The 15,825-nt window shown below is 40.3% G+C and overlaps 1 protein-coding gene across 4 annotated transcripts in view; it reads left to right on the top strand.

Moving 5' to 3' along the window:
• Window positions 1–15,825, top strand: part of ALOX5 (arachidonate 5-lipoxygenase) — a 57,490-nt gene that overhangs the window by 14,392 nt on the left and 27,273 nt on the right. For all 4 annotated transcript variants that reach the window (XM_060119782.1, XM_060119960.1, XM_060119807.1 and 1 more), the window contains exon 4: window positions 15,085–15,207. In XM_060119782.1, coding sequence (XP_059975765.1) covers window positions 15,085–15,207 — 123 coding nt within the window. The remainder of the gene's footprint in view (window positions 1–15,084; window positions 15,208–15,825) is intronic.

The following is a 15,825-nucleotide window of genomic DNA, read 5'->3' on the forward strand; positions in this document are numbered from 1 at the left end:
CACCACTGCAATAATCAAGACAATGTAGTATTCACATAAGGATAGACATATAGATCAATGAAATAGAATTGAGAGTCCAGAAATAAGCCCTTACACTTATGGTCAATTAGTTTTCAACAGAGGCAACAAGACCATTCAATGGGGAAAGAAGTCTTTTCCACAAATGATGTTGGGACAACTGAATAGCCACATGCAAAAGAATGAAGTTGAACCCTTACCTCACACCACATACATAAATTAACTTAAAATGGGTCAAACACCTAAATGTAAGAGCTAAAACTATAAAACTTTGAAGAAAACATGGGTAAATCTTCATGACCCTGAATTTGGCAAAGGATTTTTATATATGACCATGAAAGCATAAGCAACAAAAGAAACACAGATAAATGGATGTCATCAAATTTTAAAACTTCTATGCTTCAAGGACACCACCAAGAAAGTGAAAGAACAACCCACAGAATGGGAAAAAATATTTGCAAATCATGTATCTGATACGGGACTTGGATCCAGTACATAAAGAACTCTTACAACTTAATGATAAAAGATAAATAACCCAATTTAAACATGGGCAAGGACCTGTATTGATATTTTTCCAAGGAAGATATACAAATGACCAATAAGCACATGAAAAGATGCTTGACGTCATTATTCATCATGGAAATGCAGATCAGCACCACAGTGAGATACCACTTCACACTCACGAGGATGGCTACAATCAAAAAGGCAAATAATAACAACGTGAGGATGTGGAGAAGTCAGAACCCTCATACACTGCTGGTGGGAATGTAAAATGGAACAGCTGCTTTGGAAAACAGTCTGATAGTTCCTCAATCTATTAAACACAGAGTAACCATATGATCCAGCAATTCCATACCTAGGCATATACCCAAGAGAAATGAAAACATATGTTCACACAAATATACCTGTGCATGAATATTTATAGCATCATTATCCATAATAGCCAAAAGGTGAATACAACCCAAATGTTCATGAACTGATGAATGTCAGTGGTATATCTATATAATGGAATATATTTTGGCCATAAAGAGGAATGAATAAACACTTCTCCAGAGGAAATATATAAATGGCTAATAAGCACATGCAAAGATGCTCAAAACCATTAGTCATCAAGAAAATGCAAATTGAAAGCACAATGAGATACCACTTCACACACACTAGGATGGCTGGAATTAAAAAGACAGATAGGGGCTTCCCTGGTGGTGCAGTGGTTGAGAGTCCGCCTGGCGATGCAGGGGACACGGGTTCGTGCCCCAGTCCGGGAAGATCCCACGTGCTGTGGAGCGGCTGGGCCCGTGAGCCATGGCCACTGAGCCTGCGCGTCCGGAGCCTGTGCTCTGCAATGGGAGAGGCCACAGCAGTGAGAGTCCCACGTACCGCAAAAAAAAAAAAAAAAAAAGACAGATAATAACAAGTGCTGTGAAGCATGTGGAAAAACTGGAGCCCTCATATATTGCTGGTGCAATGTAAAATGATGCAGCCACTTTGGAAAACAGTTTAGCACTTCTACCTCTAGGTACTTAACACAAAACTAATGAAATCATATTTCTACACACACAAAAAAAACTTATACACAAATATTTATAATAACACTATTCATAATACCCCCAAAGTAGAAACAACCTATATTCTGTTAATTGATGAATGGATAAATAAAATGCTGTATATCCATGCATTGGAATATTATTTGGCATTGAACTATGGATACATGCTAAACTATAGATGAACCTCAAAAACATTATAATAAATGAAAAGGTCATATACAAAAGGCTACGTGTTGTATGATTCTGTTTATATGAAATGTCCAGAAGAGGCAAGTCTGTGGACACACATTAGTAGATTAGTGGTTGCCTAGAGCTGAAAGTTGGGGATGGGACATGGGGAATGACCATTAATGGGTACAAAGTTTCTTTTGGGGTGAACATATTCCAAAATTAGATTATGATGATGGTTGCTCAACTCTGTAAATATGCTACAAACCTCATAATTGGATACTTTTAAGGGATGAATTTTATTGTATGTAAATTATATCTCAATATAACTGTTTTTAAAAATAATACATGAGCAAGAGTGCACAACTGGAAAGTGGTGGTCAGTGGGCTGTATCCAGCCTATAAATGTGTTTAATGGATCATTGTGGAATTCTGAGTAAACAGGGCTCTTATTCTCTAGGTTTCCAGAGTCCAACACCAGTCTATCATCTATATCAAGCCTTCTTTCATTTCCTACTTTGGCCCCTGGAGACATTTGAGTTTGAGACTCCTTCCAAGGGAAGGAACAGTCAGCATGGTTAACTGGGTAGGGGCGGCGGTGGGGGGGTGCTTTTGGAGAGTGATGACTGTTACACTTTTCACATATTCCTCTATGGTTCAAATTCTTACAAGGAATATGTAATATGTCAGGTTTTTTTTTCAATCCAATAAAGCAAGAGAAGGGGAATAATGTAGAAGCAGAATAATGTAGAAGCAGAAAAAATACCTGTAATCCATCCATTTTCACTTTTATTTCTTTGGGATTATATTGTATACATGACTTGACAGCCTCCTTTTTTTTCCCTTAGAAGTATAGCAGAATCATTTCCCCATATTTAAAAAATCTCATCCCAAACATTATTCTAGTTTTTATATAATATTTCATTATATGGATGCACCATACTTTACTTAAACACCAACCTGACTGGACATTTAGGAGGTTTTTAATTTTTTATTCTTATAAACAATGTGAAAATCTTTCCTTTTGGTGTGTATTATTATTTCCTCAGGACAGATACCCAGAAATGAAATTACTAAGTCAAATAGTAGAAGTTATTAGTACATATAGACAAATTTCTCTTCAAAAATCTTCAACCATTTTTCATCATCAGTGTGTAGATACCTATTTCACTAATCCTTGCTGTAGCTGGGTGGTATCTTCTATTTTTTTAACTTTTGTAATTTGTAAATACATCTCTTTTCTCTTAGCCCCTTATTCTTTCCCCCTTTCATGGACCCACTGCTGTCCAGTGGTTGAGAAATCCCCACTGAGTGAGACCACTGATTGCTCCAGTCTCAAAATTATCTTTAGCTCTAGCCCCCTTTCCTTCAAAAACTTACATTTCCATGAAACAGAATGGAAAATGAGAAACAGGGCCATACACACATGGATACTTGATATATTACAGAGGCTCCAACAATGAGTAGTGTGGGACTATTGGGAATCTATACAGAACAGAGAGAGAAAAGTGGAGGAAGAGAAAAAGGAGAAGAAATTGGACTCTACATCATATCATTCAGAAAACTCATTGTTGGATTGAATAGACTTAAATGTTAAAGACAAAACTATAAAACTTTTAAACTATAGAAGATTCTTCTTCATGACCTCAAGGAAAAAAGATTTTTCAAACAAGACTCAAAACGTACTAACCATAGAGGAAAAGAATAAACTCACCTATCTCAAAGTGAGGAACTTCAGTTCACTACAAGACACCACAAAGAGAGTGAGGAGAAAGTTCACAGAGTGATGGACAAGAATTATTATTTATCATGTACCAAGGACCCCTACAAACCTACAAGAAGAGCATTGTTAATTCAGTAGAAAAATGGACACTTCAGTCACTGCACAAAATATAAGCAGCAAGTATATGAAAAGGTGCTCAACCTCATTTGTTATCAGAGGAATCAAAAGTAAGATCACAATGAGCTACTGCTACTACTGCTGCACACACACACACACACACACACACACACACACACACATAGACACACGGGCAAAACTGAAACAACTTGACAATACCCAAGTGTTAAAGAAGGTATGAAGGGATGGGAAGGCTCATACACTGCTGACAGGGATGTAAATTGAAACAACCTCTGTAGAACACAGTTTTGCAATATTTGGTGAAATTGAAGCTACATTATAACCTTTGACTCAGAAATTCTACTCCTGGATCTAAATCCAGGTGTGCAGGTGCACCTGGATACAAGTACACAGATGGTCACAACAGTATTATTTATGAGAGCCAAAAAAATGGAAACCACCCAATGTCCATCAGCAGTAGAACAAATAAATAAATTGTGATAACTCTACCCTGCAAGGAAGAGCAGTGAACTGTTGGTACCCAGAGCAACATGAACAAACCTCACTAACACAGTGCTAAAGAATAGAAACCAGACACATGTCTGGCCAATCTGTGAGGTTTGAAATTATATTGCTTAGGGAAAGTTGTATAGCAGTGGAACAATAAACAATAGCAGGAAATGATTATCACAAAATCAAGGTGATCCGGGAGGCTGAGTGGGCAGTGGGTGTTGAGGCTACTAGCAGTGTTCTGATTCTTGATCTGGATGTTGCTTATACAGATGTTTTGTGCATTTTTCTGCATATGTGAGTGTGTGTGTGCATATATACACATACATACATATATTTATATATTCTTTGCCAAAATAAAATTTTTTAATGAAATTTTTATGATTTTTAGTACCGGGTATGGAAGAATAATCTGCTAATACAGTGCATAATGTTAAGGGTCTATGAATTTGCAATTTGTTGTAGAATATTTGTGAGTAAGCCTCTCAGCTCAGGCACCATATGATGTGTTTTGAGACTTTTGTACTTGGTGCAGTGCACAAGGCATTGTCCAAGAACTATGCACCACCCATTCCCATCCTAAAGGGTTGGTGTTCATATGCCCCTTCCACAGCTTCCCTCCCCACTTCAACCACCCAGGGAAAGCCCCTACAGTGAGCACTCCACGTGCTTCTGGCCTTGTGGAAGGAGAGAGTCCTAGACTGTGGCGAGTTAAACAGCTTCCAGAGAATCAGGCCAGTTTGTGTCCTGTTAAGAGAGTGGACAGCAAATCTTATCAGTTCCACATTAATTCAGACTAAGATGTTAATGACTGATAAATCAGTTTTACAGGCAGTTTGTCTTAACCCAGTATTTTCCAAAGTGTGCACTGGAGCAACTGGTCCCAAAACTTTCTCCCCAGAAGAGGGTCCCATGGTAAAAAAAGTTTGGGAAACTGTTTATCACATCCCCCTTCTAGAGGTTCACAATGCACATAAGCATTGAGGATTCTGAGAGGTTCTGGGGTAATGGACCCTGGTTAATTTTTTTTTTTTTTTTTTTTTTTTTTTGCTGTACGCGGGCCTCTCACTGTTGTGGCCTCTCTCATTGCGGAGCACAGGCTCCGGACACGCAGGCTCAGCAGCCATGGCTCACAGGCCTAGCTGCTCCACGGCATGTGGGATCTTCCTGGACCAGGGCACAAACCCGTGTCCCCTGCATTGGCAGGTGGACTTTCAACCACTGCGCCATGAGGGAAGCCCTCTTTTTTTTTTTTAATTTTTTTTTTAACCCAGTGTGTCCCAAGAGAATTTGACGTATGACTCTTAACATCGTGCAGAACGATTGCTTCATGCAGCACCCTTTGAGAAACACCCCTTCCCCAGGGAGAGGTGGATTCAGTGGTGTGTTGGTTTTACAGAGATGGGGCTCTGGCAGGGTCTAGGGAATGGGGCAGAAGGTTTTCTGGTGAGAGAGTCTGCCCCTTTCTTAGATCTAATCATCTGTTTCTTCCTCCTTCTACTCATCTGTCCTTTTCAGACCTCCTCCTCTGCTTCCGTTCAGGAAACGCTGAACTTTGCACTGTCTGCATATTCTTACAGTTCCTCTTTCATATGAACTCACAGGCTTCCAGATTAGAGTTTGGAAGTAAAGTAACAACTAAGAATAATCTCCAGTATGTCAAAAGCTGGCAAGTCCAGCTGGCTCTTGTCACTCAATCAGCCAGGCAGGGACATGGAGAATCCCACACAGGTCATAACCCAGCATCCATGTTCTCTCACTATGACTGCATATACCTGCGTGGTACACACACACACACACACACACACACACACACACACACACACAGCAGAATGTGTTTTCATCTAATCTACATCATTTAATCTAATCATTCTGTGACTTGCTTTTTTTCCAGTGGTCATTCTGTTTTAAAGAGCAGCCAGTTGACACAGATAGGTGTCATCCATTCATTTTAGCTTCTGTGTAGTACACCACCATGTAAGTAAACCACTGTGTTCACCCACTTCCCTGCTGCTGGACGTGTGGGTGGTCTTGAATTTCTGGCTGTTGCAAGACACACCACAGTAAGCTTCCACATATGTCTTGTCTCCTGGTGCTCTCTTGAATGAGTTATTCTAGAGAACATCCCTAAGAGTAGACACCAAAGTTTGCAGACCACGTGTTAAGTTTTCTAAATATTGCCGACTGTTTCCAAAGGGATTCTGCCAATTTTCACCCTAAGAGCTGTTCCTGAGTTGCTGTTTCCCTACATCACTGACCCACTTTGCACTTTGACACATTTTCATTCTTGTCAATCTAATGTGTGTGCAATAGTACCTCATTGTTTCCCTTGTCATTAAGTTGTCACATATTTCTTGCTTTATGTGAAGGTACCATAACTTATTCAACCGTTCTCCTATTGATGGACATTCAGCTTGTTTTCCATTTGTATATTGATTTGGTTTCGGTGCCTGATGAACATAGATGCAAAAATCCTCAACAAAATACTGGCAAACAGAATCCAACAGTACATGAAAAGGATCACACACCATGATCAAGTGGGGTTTATCCCAGGAATTCAAGGATTCTTCAATATATGCAAATCAATCAATGTGATAAACCATATTAACAAACTGAAGGAGAAAAACCATATGATCATCTCAATAGATGCAGAAAAAGCTTTCAACAAAATTCAATACCCATTTATGATAAAAACCCTCCAGAAAGTAGACATAGAGGGAACTTACCTCAACATAATAAAGGCCATATATGACAAACCCACAGCCAACATTATTCTCAATGGTGAAAAACTGAAACCATTTCCACTAAGATCAGGTACAAGACAAGGTTGCCCACTCTCACCACTATTATTCAACATAGTTTTGGAAGTTTTAGCCACAGCAATCAGAGAAGAAAAAGAAATAAAAGGAATCAAAATAAGAAAAGAAGAAGTAAAACTGTCACTGTTTGCAGATGACATGATTCTATACATAAAGGATCCTAAAGATGCTACCAGAAAACTACTGGAGCTAATCAATGAATCTAGTAAAGTAGCAGGATACAAAATTAAGGCACAGAAATCTCTTGCATTCCTATACACAAATGATGAAAAATCTGAAAGAGAAATTAAGGAAACACTCCCATTTACCATTGCAACAAAAAGAATAAAATACCTAGGAATAAACCTACCTAGGGAGACAAAAGACCTGTATGCAGAAAACTATAAGATACTGATGAAAGAAATTAAAGATGATACAAACAGATGGAGAGATATACCATGTTCTTGGATTGGAAGAATCAATATTGTGAAAATGACTATACTACCCAAAGCAATCTACAGAGTCAGTGCAATCCCTATCAAACTACCAAAGGCATTTTTCACAGAACTAGAACAAAAAATTTCACAATTTGTATGGAAACACAAAAGACACCAAATAACTAAAGCAATCTTGAGAAAGAAAAATGGAGCTGGAGGAATCAGGCTCCCTGACTTTAGACTATATTACAAAGCTACAATAATCAAGACAGTATGGTACTGGCACAAAAACAGAAATATAGATCAATGGAACAGGATAGAAAACCCAGAGTTAAACCTGCACATATGGTCACCTTATCTCTGATAAAGGAGACAAGAATATACAATTCTTCAATTGTATACAGTACAATTCAGCCTCTTCAATAAGTGGTGCTGGGAAAACTGGGCAGTTACATGTAAAAGAATGAAATTAGAACACTCCCTAACACTATACACAAAAATAAACTCAAAATGGATTAAAGACCTAAACGTAAGGCCAGACACTACAAAACTCTTAGAGGAAAACATAGGCAGAACACTGTATGACATAAATCACAGCAAGATCCTTTTTGACCCACCTCCCAGAGAAATGGAAATAAAGACAAAAATAAACAAATGGGACCTATGAAAGTTAAAAGCATTTGCACAGCAAGGGAAACCATAAACAGGACGAAAAGACAACCCTCAGAATGGGAGAAAATATTTGCAAATGAAGCAACTGACAAAGGATTAATCTGCAAAATATACAAGCAGCTCATGTAGCTCAATATCAAAAAAACAACCCAATCCAAAAATGGGCAGAAGATCTAAATAGACATTTCTCCAAAGAAGATATACAGATTGCCAACAAACACATGAAAGAATGCTCAACATCATTAATCATTAGAGAAATGCACATCAAAACTACAATGAGGTATCACCTCACTCCAGTCAGAATGGCCATCCTCAAAAAATCTACAAACAATAAATGCTGGAGAGGGTGTGGAGAAAAGGGAGCCCTCTTGCACTGTTGGTGGGAATGTAAATTGATACAGCCACTATGGAGAACAGTATGGAGGTTCCTTAAAAAACTAAAAATAGAACTACCATATGACCCAGCAATCCCACTGCTGGGCATATACCCTGATCAAACCATAATTCAAAAAGAGTTATGTACCACAATATTCATTGCAGCTCTATTTACAATAGCCAGCACATGGAAGCAACCTAAGTGTCCATCGACAGATGAATGGATAAAGAAGATGTGGCACATATATACAATGGAATATTACTCAGCCATAGAAAGAAATGAAATTGAGTTATTTGTAGTGAGGTGGATGGACCTAGAGTCTGTCATACAGAGTGAAGTAAGTCAGAAAGAGAAAAACAAATACTGTATGCTAACACATATATATGGAATCTAAAAAAAAAATAAAAATGGTTTCTGAAGAACCTAGGGGCAGGACAGGAATAAAGACACAGATGTAGAGAATGGACTTGAGGACACGGGGAGGGGGATGGGTAAGCTGGGATGAAGTGAGAGAGTGGCATGGACACATATACACTACCAAATGTAAAATAGATAGCTAGTGGGAAGCAGCTGCATAGCACAGGGAGATCAGCTCGGTGCTTTGTGTCCACCTAGAGGGGTGGTATAGGGAGGGTGAGAGGGAGGGACACGCAAGAGGGAAGAGATATGGGGATATATGTATATGTATAGCTGATTCACTTTGTTATAAAGCAGAAACTAACAGACATTTGTAAAGCAATTATACTCCAATAAAGATGTTTAAAAAAAAAAGAATGACCAAATTCTCTTCCCAAAACTTTACAGTAATTTTCAATCCCACCAATAGTATGTAAAAATATACTATAACCCATACATTCACTAATACCTGATAACATCAATCTTTAAAATTTTTAACAATCCAGGAATCCTTAAGTAAAAGCCGCTGCTGTCTTAATCTGCATACCCCTGACCACTAATAACTTTAGCCTCTGCATTGCCTATTTATGTGCTTTATTTTTCTGTGGGTTTATTATTAATCTAAAGCAGCTCTTTATATATTAAGATTGTATCCCTTTGTTATATGTATAGTGTGTATCATTTGTCTTCAGTTGCTTTTGTCACAGGTTTTAGCTTTTTACTTTCTTAATATATATATTCTTTTCCTTTCTAACTTTTCGGTTTCCTGCTTTGCTTAAGAAAGCCATCCCCACCCCAGTGTTACATAAAGTCTCATATTTTTGTCTAATATTTTTATAATTTTATTTTTAACTTTAGGCTTTTAATTCATTGGCTATGTATTTTTATACATGATGTGAAGTGGGGGTCAAATGTCCCTGGTATCATTTATTACATAATATTTCTTCCTGCTGCTTTGGGATGACACCCACAGCGCATGGAGCTGGCGTGGTGACCCCGTGCATGGGCTCTGCAGCTGGTGTTGGGCTCAGCTCCCACTTAACTGCCACACTCTGTCCTGTGAAAGTTGTGTAATCTCTTTGTGCCTCAATTCCCCCATCTGTAAAATGGGGGAAATAATAGTACCACTTCCTAGCGATTTTGGAAAGAATTAAATAGGTTACACCATGAAAACACATAGACTAATATTTGACACATAAAAAGCACTGGATAAATATTAGCTAGTTTTATATTATATTCACATATTTTCTTGGGTCTGTTTTTCTACTCCATGGCCCAGTGCCATCTTTTGGTTATCAGAACTTTCTAATAAATGTGAACAGGCATTATGTTATCTTACTGTTCTTTTTAAAGTTTTTCATGATGAGAATCGCTTTGAATTACACGTGTGTCCTGTAGTGGCATTTTAATAATGTTGCATCTTTCCACCCATTTAGATCTTGTGTGATGTCCTTCAATAGAATTTCTACTTTTTCTTCATGAAGTTCTTTCACCTTTCTGGTCACTTTATACCAAGGGAAACTATAGCTTTTGCCATTCTAAGTAGGGTGTTTTTCCGTTTTGCCAATGAATATTGCTGGGATAAAGATAATTACTCATTATTTAATATTTACTTTGTATTGACACCTTACTAAATTATTTTACTGTCTCTTTTTAAAATTTTATTTATTTAATTATTTATGGCTGTGTTGGGTCTTGGTTGCTGCGTGCGGGCTTTCTCTAGTTGTGGCGAGCAGGGGTTACTCCTCGTTACAGTGTGGGGGCTTCTCTTGTTGCGGAGCACGGGCTCTAGGCACACAGGCTTCAGTAGTTGTGACACGCGGGCTCTAGAGTGCAGGCTCAGTAGTTGTGGTGCACGGGCCCAGCTGCTCCGCGGTATGTGGGATCCTCCTGGACCAGGGCTCGAACCCGTGTCCCCTGCATTAGCAGGCGGATTCCCAACCACCGTGCCACCAGGGAAGTACAATATTGTCTCTATTTTTAAGTGAGTCTTTTTAATTGCCCAGTTATTTGATCGTATTATGTAAATGATGATACTTTTGTCTCTTAGTTTACATTATTACATCACTGATAATTTTTTCTTATTGCCAAAACAAAGTAACAGTAGCAAGGATGAACATCCTTTCTGGGTCTTGATTTTTGAGAAAATGCCTTTGATATTTGTATTTGTTCGATATATTTGCTATTGTTTTCTAATAAACACTCTACTATATTTAGGAACTTCTTGGTTCATTCTAATGTCATTTTTGTTTGGCTGAACTTGTTCAATTAATATATGAAAGGGTGGGTAATATATGCAGGTAATATAATGTCTGAGTCCATACTTGATATAAGAGGCTTAAATGATCATCTTAAAAAAGTCTGTAAACACCTTACACTATCTCCCCATTTTCAGTATGGCAAATGAGAAACCTAGTGATAGTTTGGTTATTTTCCTTTTCCCAGAAGCTTGTGAGTTTGTGGAACCATCTCTCCTCTCTCTCTTTCCCTTTCTTCCTCCCCACTCCATCTCCACAGCATTCTCCTCTTTAACATTTTACAATTTAATCAGTATATATCTAGGAATGTCTTTTATTTCTTTCTTTCTTTTTCTGCCTAGGATTTACTCAGAAAATTGAGGTCCCTTCAGCTTAAGGAAGTTTTTCTCCTATTTCTTTGGTTTTTACTTCTCCACGTATCCCTGTCTCTCCTCTGGAACTCTCTCTGCACATCAAATCTTCTGTATCTGGTTTTCATGTCTCCTATGTTTTCTTCCATGACTTCCACTTCTTTGTGTATTTTACATTTCCTTCCATTTGTCGCAGAGCAGTGTCTGGCACATAACAGGCACTCAATAATTAGTTACTGAATGAACAGATTTTGTCTTCCAGGAGACCAATCAGATCTCACAGTGACTATTACTCTTTTTTTCCATTTTTCTATGGAATATTCAATTCCGAAATCATGTTTTGTGGTTGCAGAAAGTCTTTTTAGATTCTACTTGCATCTCCTTAAGAATTCTCTCTCTCTCTCTCTCTCTCTCTCTCTCTCTCTCTCTCTCTCTCTCTCTCTCTCTTTAAAATTAAATGTCTTTTCTGCTTCTTCCTTCCTTCCTTCTGCCTGGTTGTTCAATTTGGTCTTCCCAATGGAGTATGATTTTTTTCTTTGCCTATTTATCTGTGGGTATGAAGGCCTTTGGCCCTTGGGCAGGTCCGCCTGTCAGGCCTCTCAGGCAACAATGCCCGCAGTGAAAGGAACATACATGCTGGTTTCAGGTGCCAGTAGTAAACTAGCTGGCAAACTGTGCTGTCTCCATGCAGTGAGAGGCCATTGTCTCCTGACCTCCTGAGGTGGGGCACTTTGGAGGCTGGGGGTCAGCAGGAAGGTGGGGTCTTGAGGAAATGTGCTCCAAGTAAATTCTACCCTTAAGAAAACGTGAATGCATTTGCTGGCCCATCTCTCCTCACTGGGTTCAGTGCTTCCATACTGAAAAAATCCAGCTCTACTCAGCTCTTCAAATTAATTAGAGCCATACTTCCCAGTGGCTAGGAAAAGATGGTTAGGAATATTTAAATTGATTTGACCAACAGTAATTAAGTAATCGACAGTTAATACCAGTGGGGCTACCAGATGACTGCCTCAATTTTACACATATATTGGAGATCCTTAAATCATTTTCTAAAACAAAGGGGAAAAAGTCAATAAATTAGTTGACATTTGTGCATTCATCCACATTTTTACCCTGGTTAATGTTAATCCAGCATTGGTGTTAACACAGACAACAAAAATAGAAGGTATTTTTTAATGTCTAGGAAAAGAGAACGTTGTTAGTAAACTAACAGCGAGAAATGTAGGTTCTATACAACAGAAGACACTTTTCAAAATGCATTTTGAGTGATCATATGAGTGATCATATCCAGTTCCTGTTCACCTCTAATGATACTAATGAGAGGCTTACTGGGCCAACAGGATACCTCAAAAAACATTGTGGAATTTTTGTGACAGTAAAAGTACAAGATGATATTAAAGGGCCTTAAGACTTAAAAAAAATAATTATTAGAGTATAGTTGATTTACAATGTTGTGTTAGTTTCAGGTGTACAGCAAAGTGAATCAGTTATACATATACCTATATCCACTCCTTTTTTTTTTTTTAGATTCTTTTCCCAAATAGGCCAGTACAGAGTACTGAGTAGAGTTCCCTGTGCTATACAGCAGGTTCTTATTAGTTATATATTTTATATATAATAGTGTGTTTATGTCGATCCCAATCTCCCAACTTATCCCTCCCCCCCATCCCCTGGTAACCATAAGTTTGTTTTCTATATCCATGACTCTACTTCTGTTTGTAAATAAGTTCATTTGTACCTTTTTTTTTAGATTCCACGTATAAGCGCCATCATATATTTGTCTTTCTGTGTCTGACTTATTTCACTCAGTATGACAATCTCTAGGTCCATCCATGTTGCTGCAAATGGCACTATTTTGTTCTTTTTATGGCTGAGTAATATTCCATTGTATGGATGGACCACATCTTCTTTATCCATTCTTCTGTTGTTGGACATTCAGGTTGCTTCCATGTCCTAAGACTTTTTAATGACCTAAACTCTTAGTGTTTTACTTCCCTCTTATAAGAGAGATTAGATTAAAAAGGAATACAGGCTTCCCTGGTGGTGCAGTGGTTGAGAGTCCGCCTGCCGCTGCAGGGGACACAGGTTCATGCCCCGGTCTGGGAACATCCCACATGCCACAGAGTGGCTGGGCCCATGAGCCATGGCCGCTGAGCCTGCGAGTCCGGAGCCTGTGCTCTGCAACGGGAGAGGCCACAACAGAGAGAGGCCCGCGTACAGCGCAAAAAAAAAAAAAAAGAGGAAAACAAATGGAAAAGCTGAAATCCCAGAATGTAAATTTTGGTTTTTAAACAAATGTAAGATCATTTAAATAAATAAAAGATCATTCTCCCCACCCTAAAAGAAACTAACAGATTTTTGGTTTGGTTTGGTTTGGTTTGGTTTGGTTTTTCAATAAACAAAAAGAAAAGTAAAATTTAAAAAAACAAACTTAAATGCCCAGTGCTACAGGATAAATTTTAAGGACACCAGGCTCTAAAAATTTTGGCGGGATAGAGTGCACGGCCTGTCTTTGAGGGGAGCTGGTTTTTTTTTTCTTTTTTTAATTTATCTGTTTTATTTATTTATTTTTGGCTGCATTGGGTCTTCTTTGCTGCGTGCAGGCTTTCTCTAGTTGCGGCGAGCGGGGGCCACTCTTCTTTGCAGTGCACGGGCTTCTCCATCGCAGTGGCTTCTCTTTTTTTTTTTTTTTTTTTTTTTTGCTGTACGTGGGCCTCTCACTGTTGTGGCCTCCCCCATTGCGGAGCACAGGCTCCGGACGCACAGGCCCAGCGGCCATGGCTCACGGGCCCAGCCTCTCCGCGGCATGTGGGATCTTCCCAGACCGGGGCACGAACCCGTATCCCCTGCATCGGCAGGCGGACTCTCAACCACTGCGCCACCAGGGAAGCCCTGCAGTGGCTTCTCTTGTTGCGGAGCACAGACTCTAGGCATGCGGGCTTCAGTAGTTGTGGCACGTGGGCTCAGTAGTTGTGTCTCGCGGACTCTAGAGCGCAGGCTCAGTAGTTGCAGTGCACGGGCTTAGTTGCTCTGTGGCATGTGGGATCTTCCCGGACCAGGGCTCGAACCCGTGTCCCCTGCATTGGCAGGCGGATTCTTAACCACTGTGCCACCGGGGAAGTCCCGGGGAGCTGTTTTGATTATAACAATCTCTGAACCTGCTATTGGCATCAGTCTGTGCCCAGAGGTCCTCACCCAACCTCCCTGCTGACTCGTGCCCCCTTTGGGAAGGCATGACCGCTGTCCCCTTTCCCTCGACCACCACACACAATACAGGGGTGATGACCAAGCTGGTAGGATGTTGGATGTCTAGATCAAGTGTGATGGGGCAACCTTAACCAACTCCACCTCCAGTGACCAGAAAGGCAGCTCTGTGCTGGGGAGACATCGCCCTTGAATGTCACCTCAAATAAATGAGGTCTTCTGATGCTCTCTGTACACACTGGTACGCACCTACCATTCACCACCCCTCTGCTGTAAGCCCAGCTTCAGGTTTAGGGAACCTCAGGCTTCCCACTGTGAGACTCAGGGCACAGCAAAGTGGGGGGACACCAGACCTTGGGAGGCATCCCAGTACCTCGCGAGGCACACGCTCAGCTAAAACATGGTGACCTTATGGGCACCTCCTCAGACCACACAGGCAGCCTTCAGCCTGAGGGGCCAGCCCAAAAGCTAGACATTTAATCCAGTTTTCTTCTCCTTCCTTTTCACACTCAGATGGATGGAGTGGAACCCTGGCTTCCCCTTGAGTATCGATGCCAAATGCCACAAGGATTTACCCCGAGATATCCAGTTCGATAGTGAGAAGGGAGTAGACTTTGTTCTGAACTACTCCAAAGCGTAAGTGTTCAAGAGCTCGAGCAGCCCTCCAGCGGCTGGGGCCGGAGATGGAACCCTCATTCCTCCCCTTGTGGTGGCCTTGGGCTGGGGGATCAGTTCAGCCGAGCAACTCTTCCCAAATCGTTTGATTATATCTCGGCAATAGCATGGATCCTTAATGCACAATCAAATCACAGGGAAACCTGTATCTAAACAAATTTACAGACTGTAGGACTCCAGACACCAAACAGCTGTTTTCAGCCTAGAGTGGAGGTCTTTACTTGGAGTGCCCCATCCTCATCCACAGCTCATCTCCCCTTGGGCCAGTTCAAGGGTAGACAGTGTCCAGGCTGTCACCCAGCTGGCAGGGCATTGCAGTCATAAGGACCAGCATGCCTGTGCTGATCACTTACAAGCATCCCCGTTCGTCTTTCACTACAACCCCATGAGGCAGGCATAGATCGTATCCCCATTCTGCAGTTGAGGAATATGTGGGATAAGGAAGTACAATACCTTGCCCAGTAGCCCCTGCGAATAAACAGCAGAGATCCGAGTTCTGTGCTCCTCCTTGGCAGCTGAATTATTACACAGTTTTCAAAGGCTCCCTGGGTGCTCATTACCAACATGGAGCCCCAGCCC

The sequence above is a fragment of the Mesoplodon densirostris genome, chromosome 1 (genome assembly GCF_025265405.1).
Source record: "Mesoplodon densirostris isolate mMesDen1 chromosome 1, mMesDen1 primary haplotype, whole genome shotgun sequence".
Taxonomy (NCBI): domain Eukaryota; kingdom Metazoa; phylum Chordata; class Mammalia; order Artiodactyla; family Ziphiidae; genus Mesoplodon; species Mesoplodon densirostris.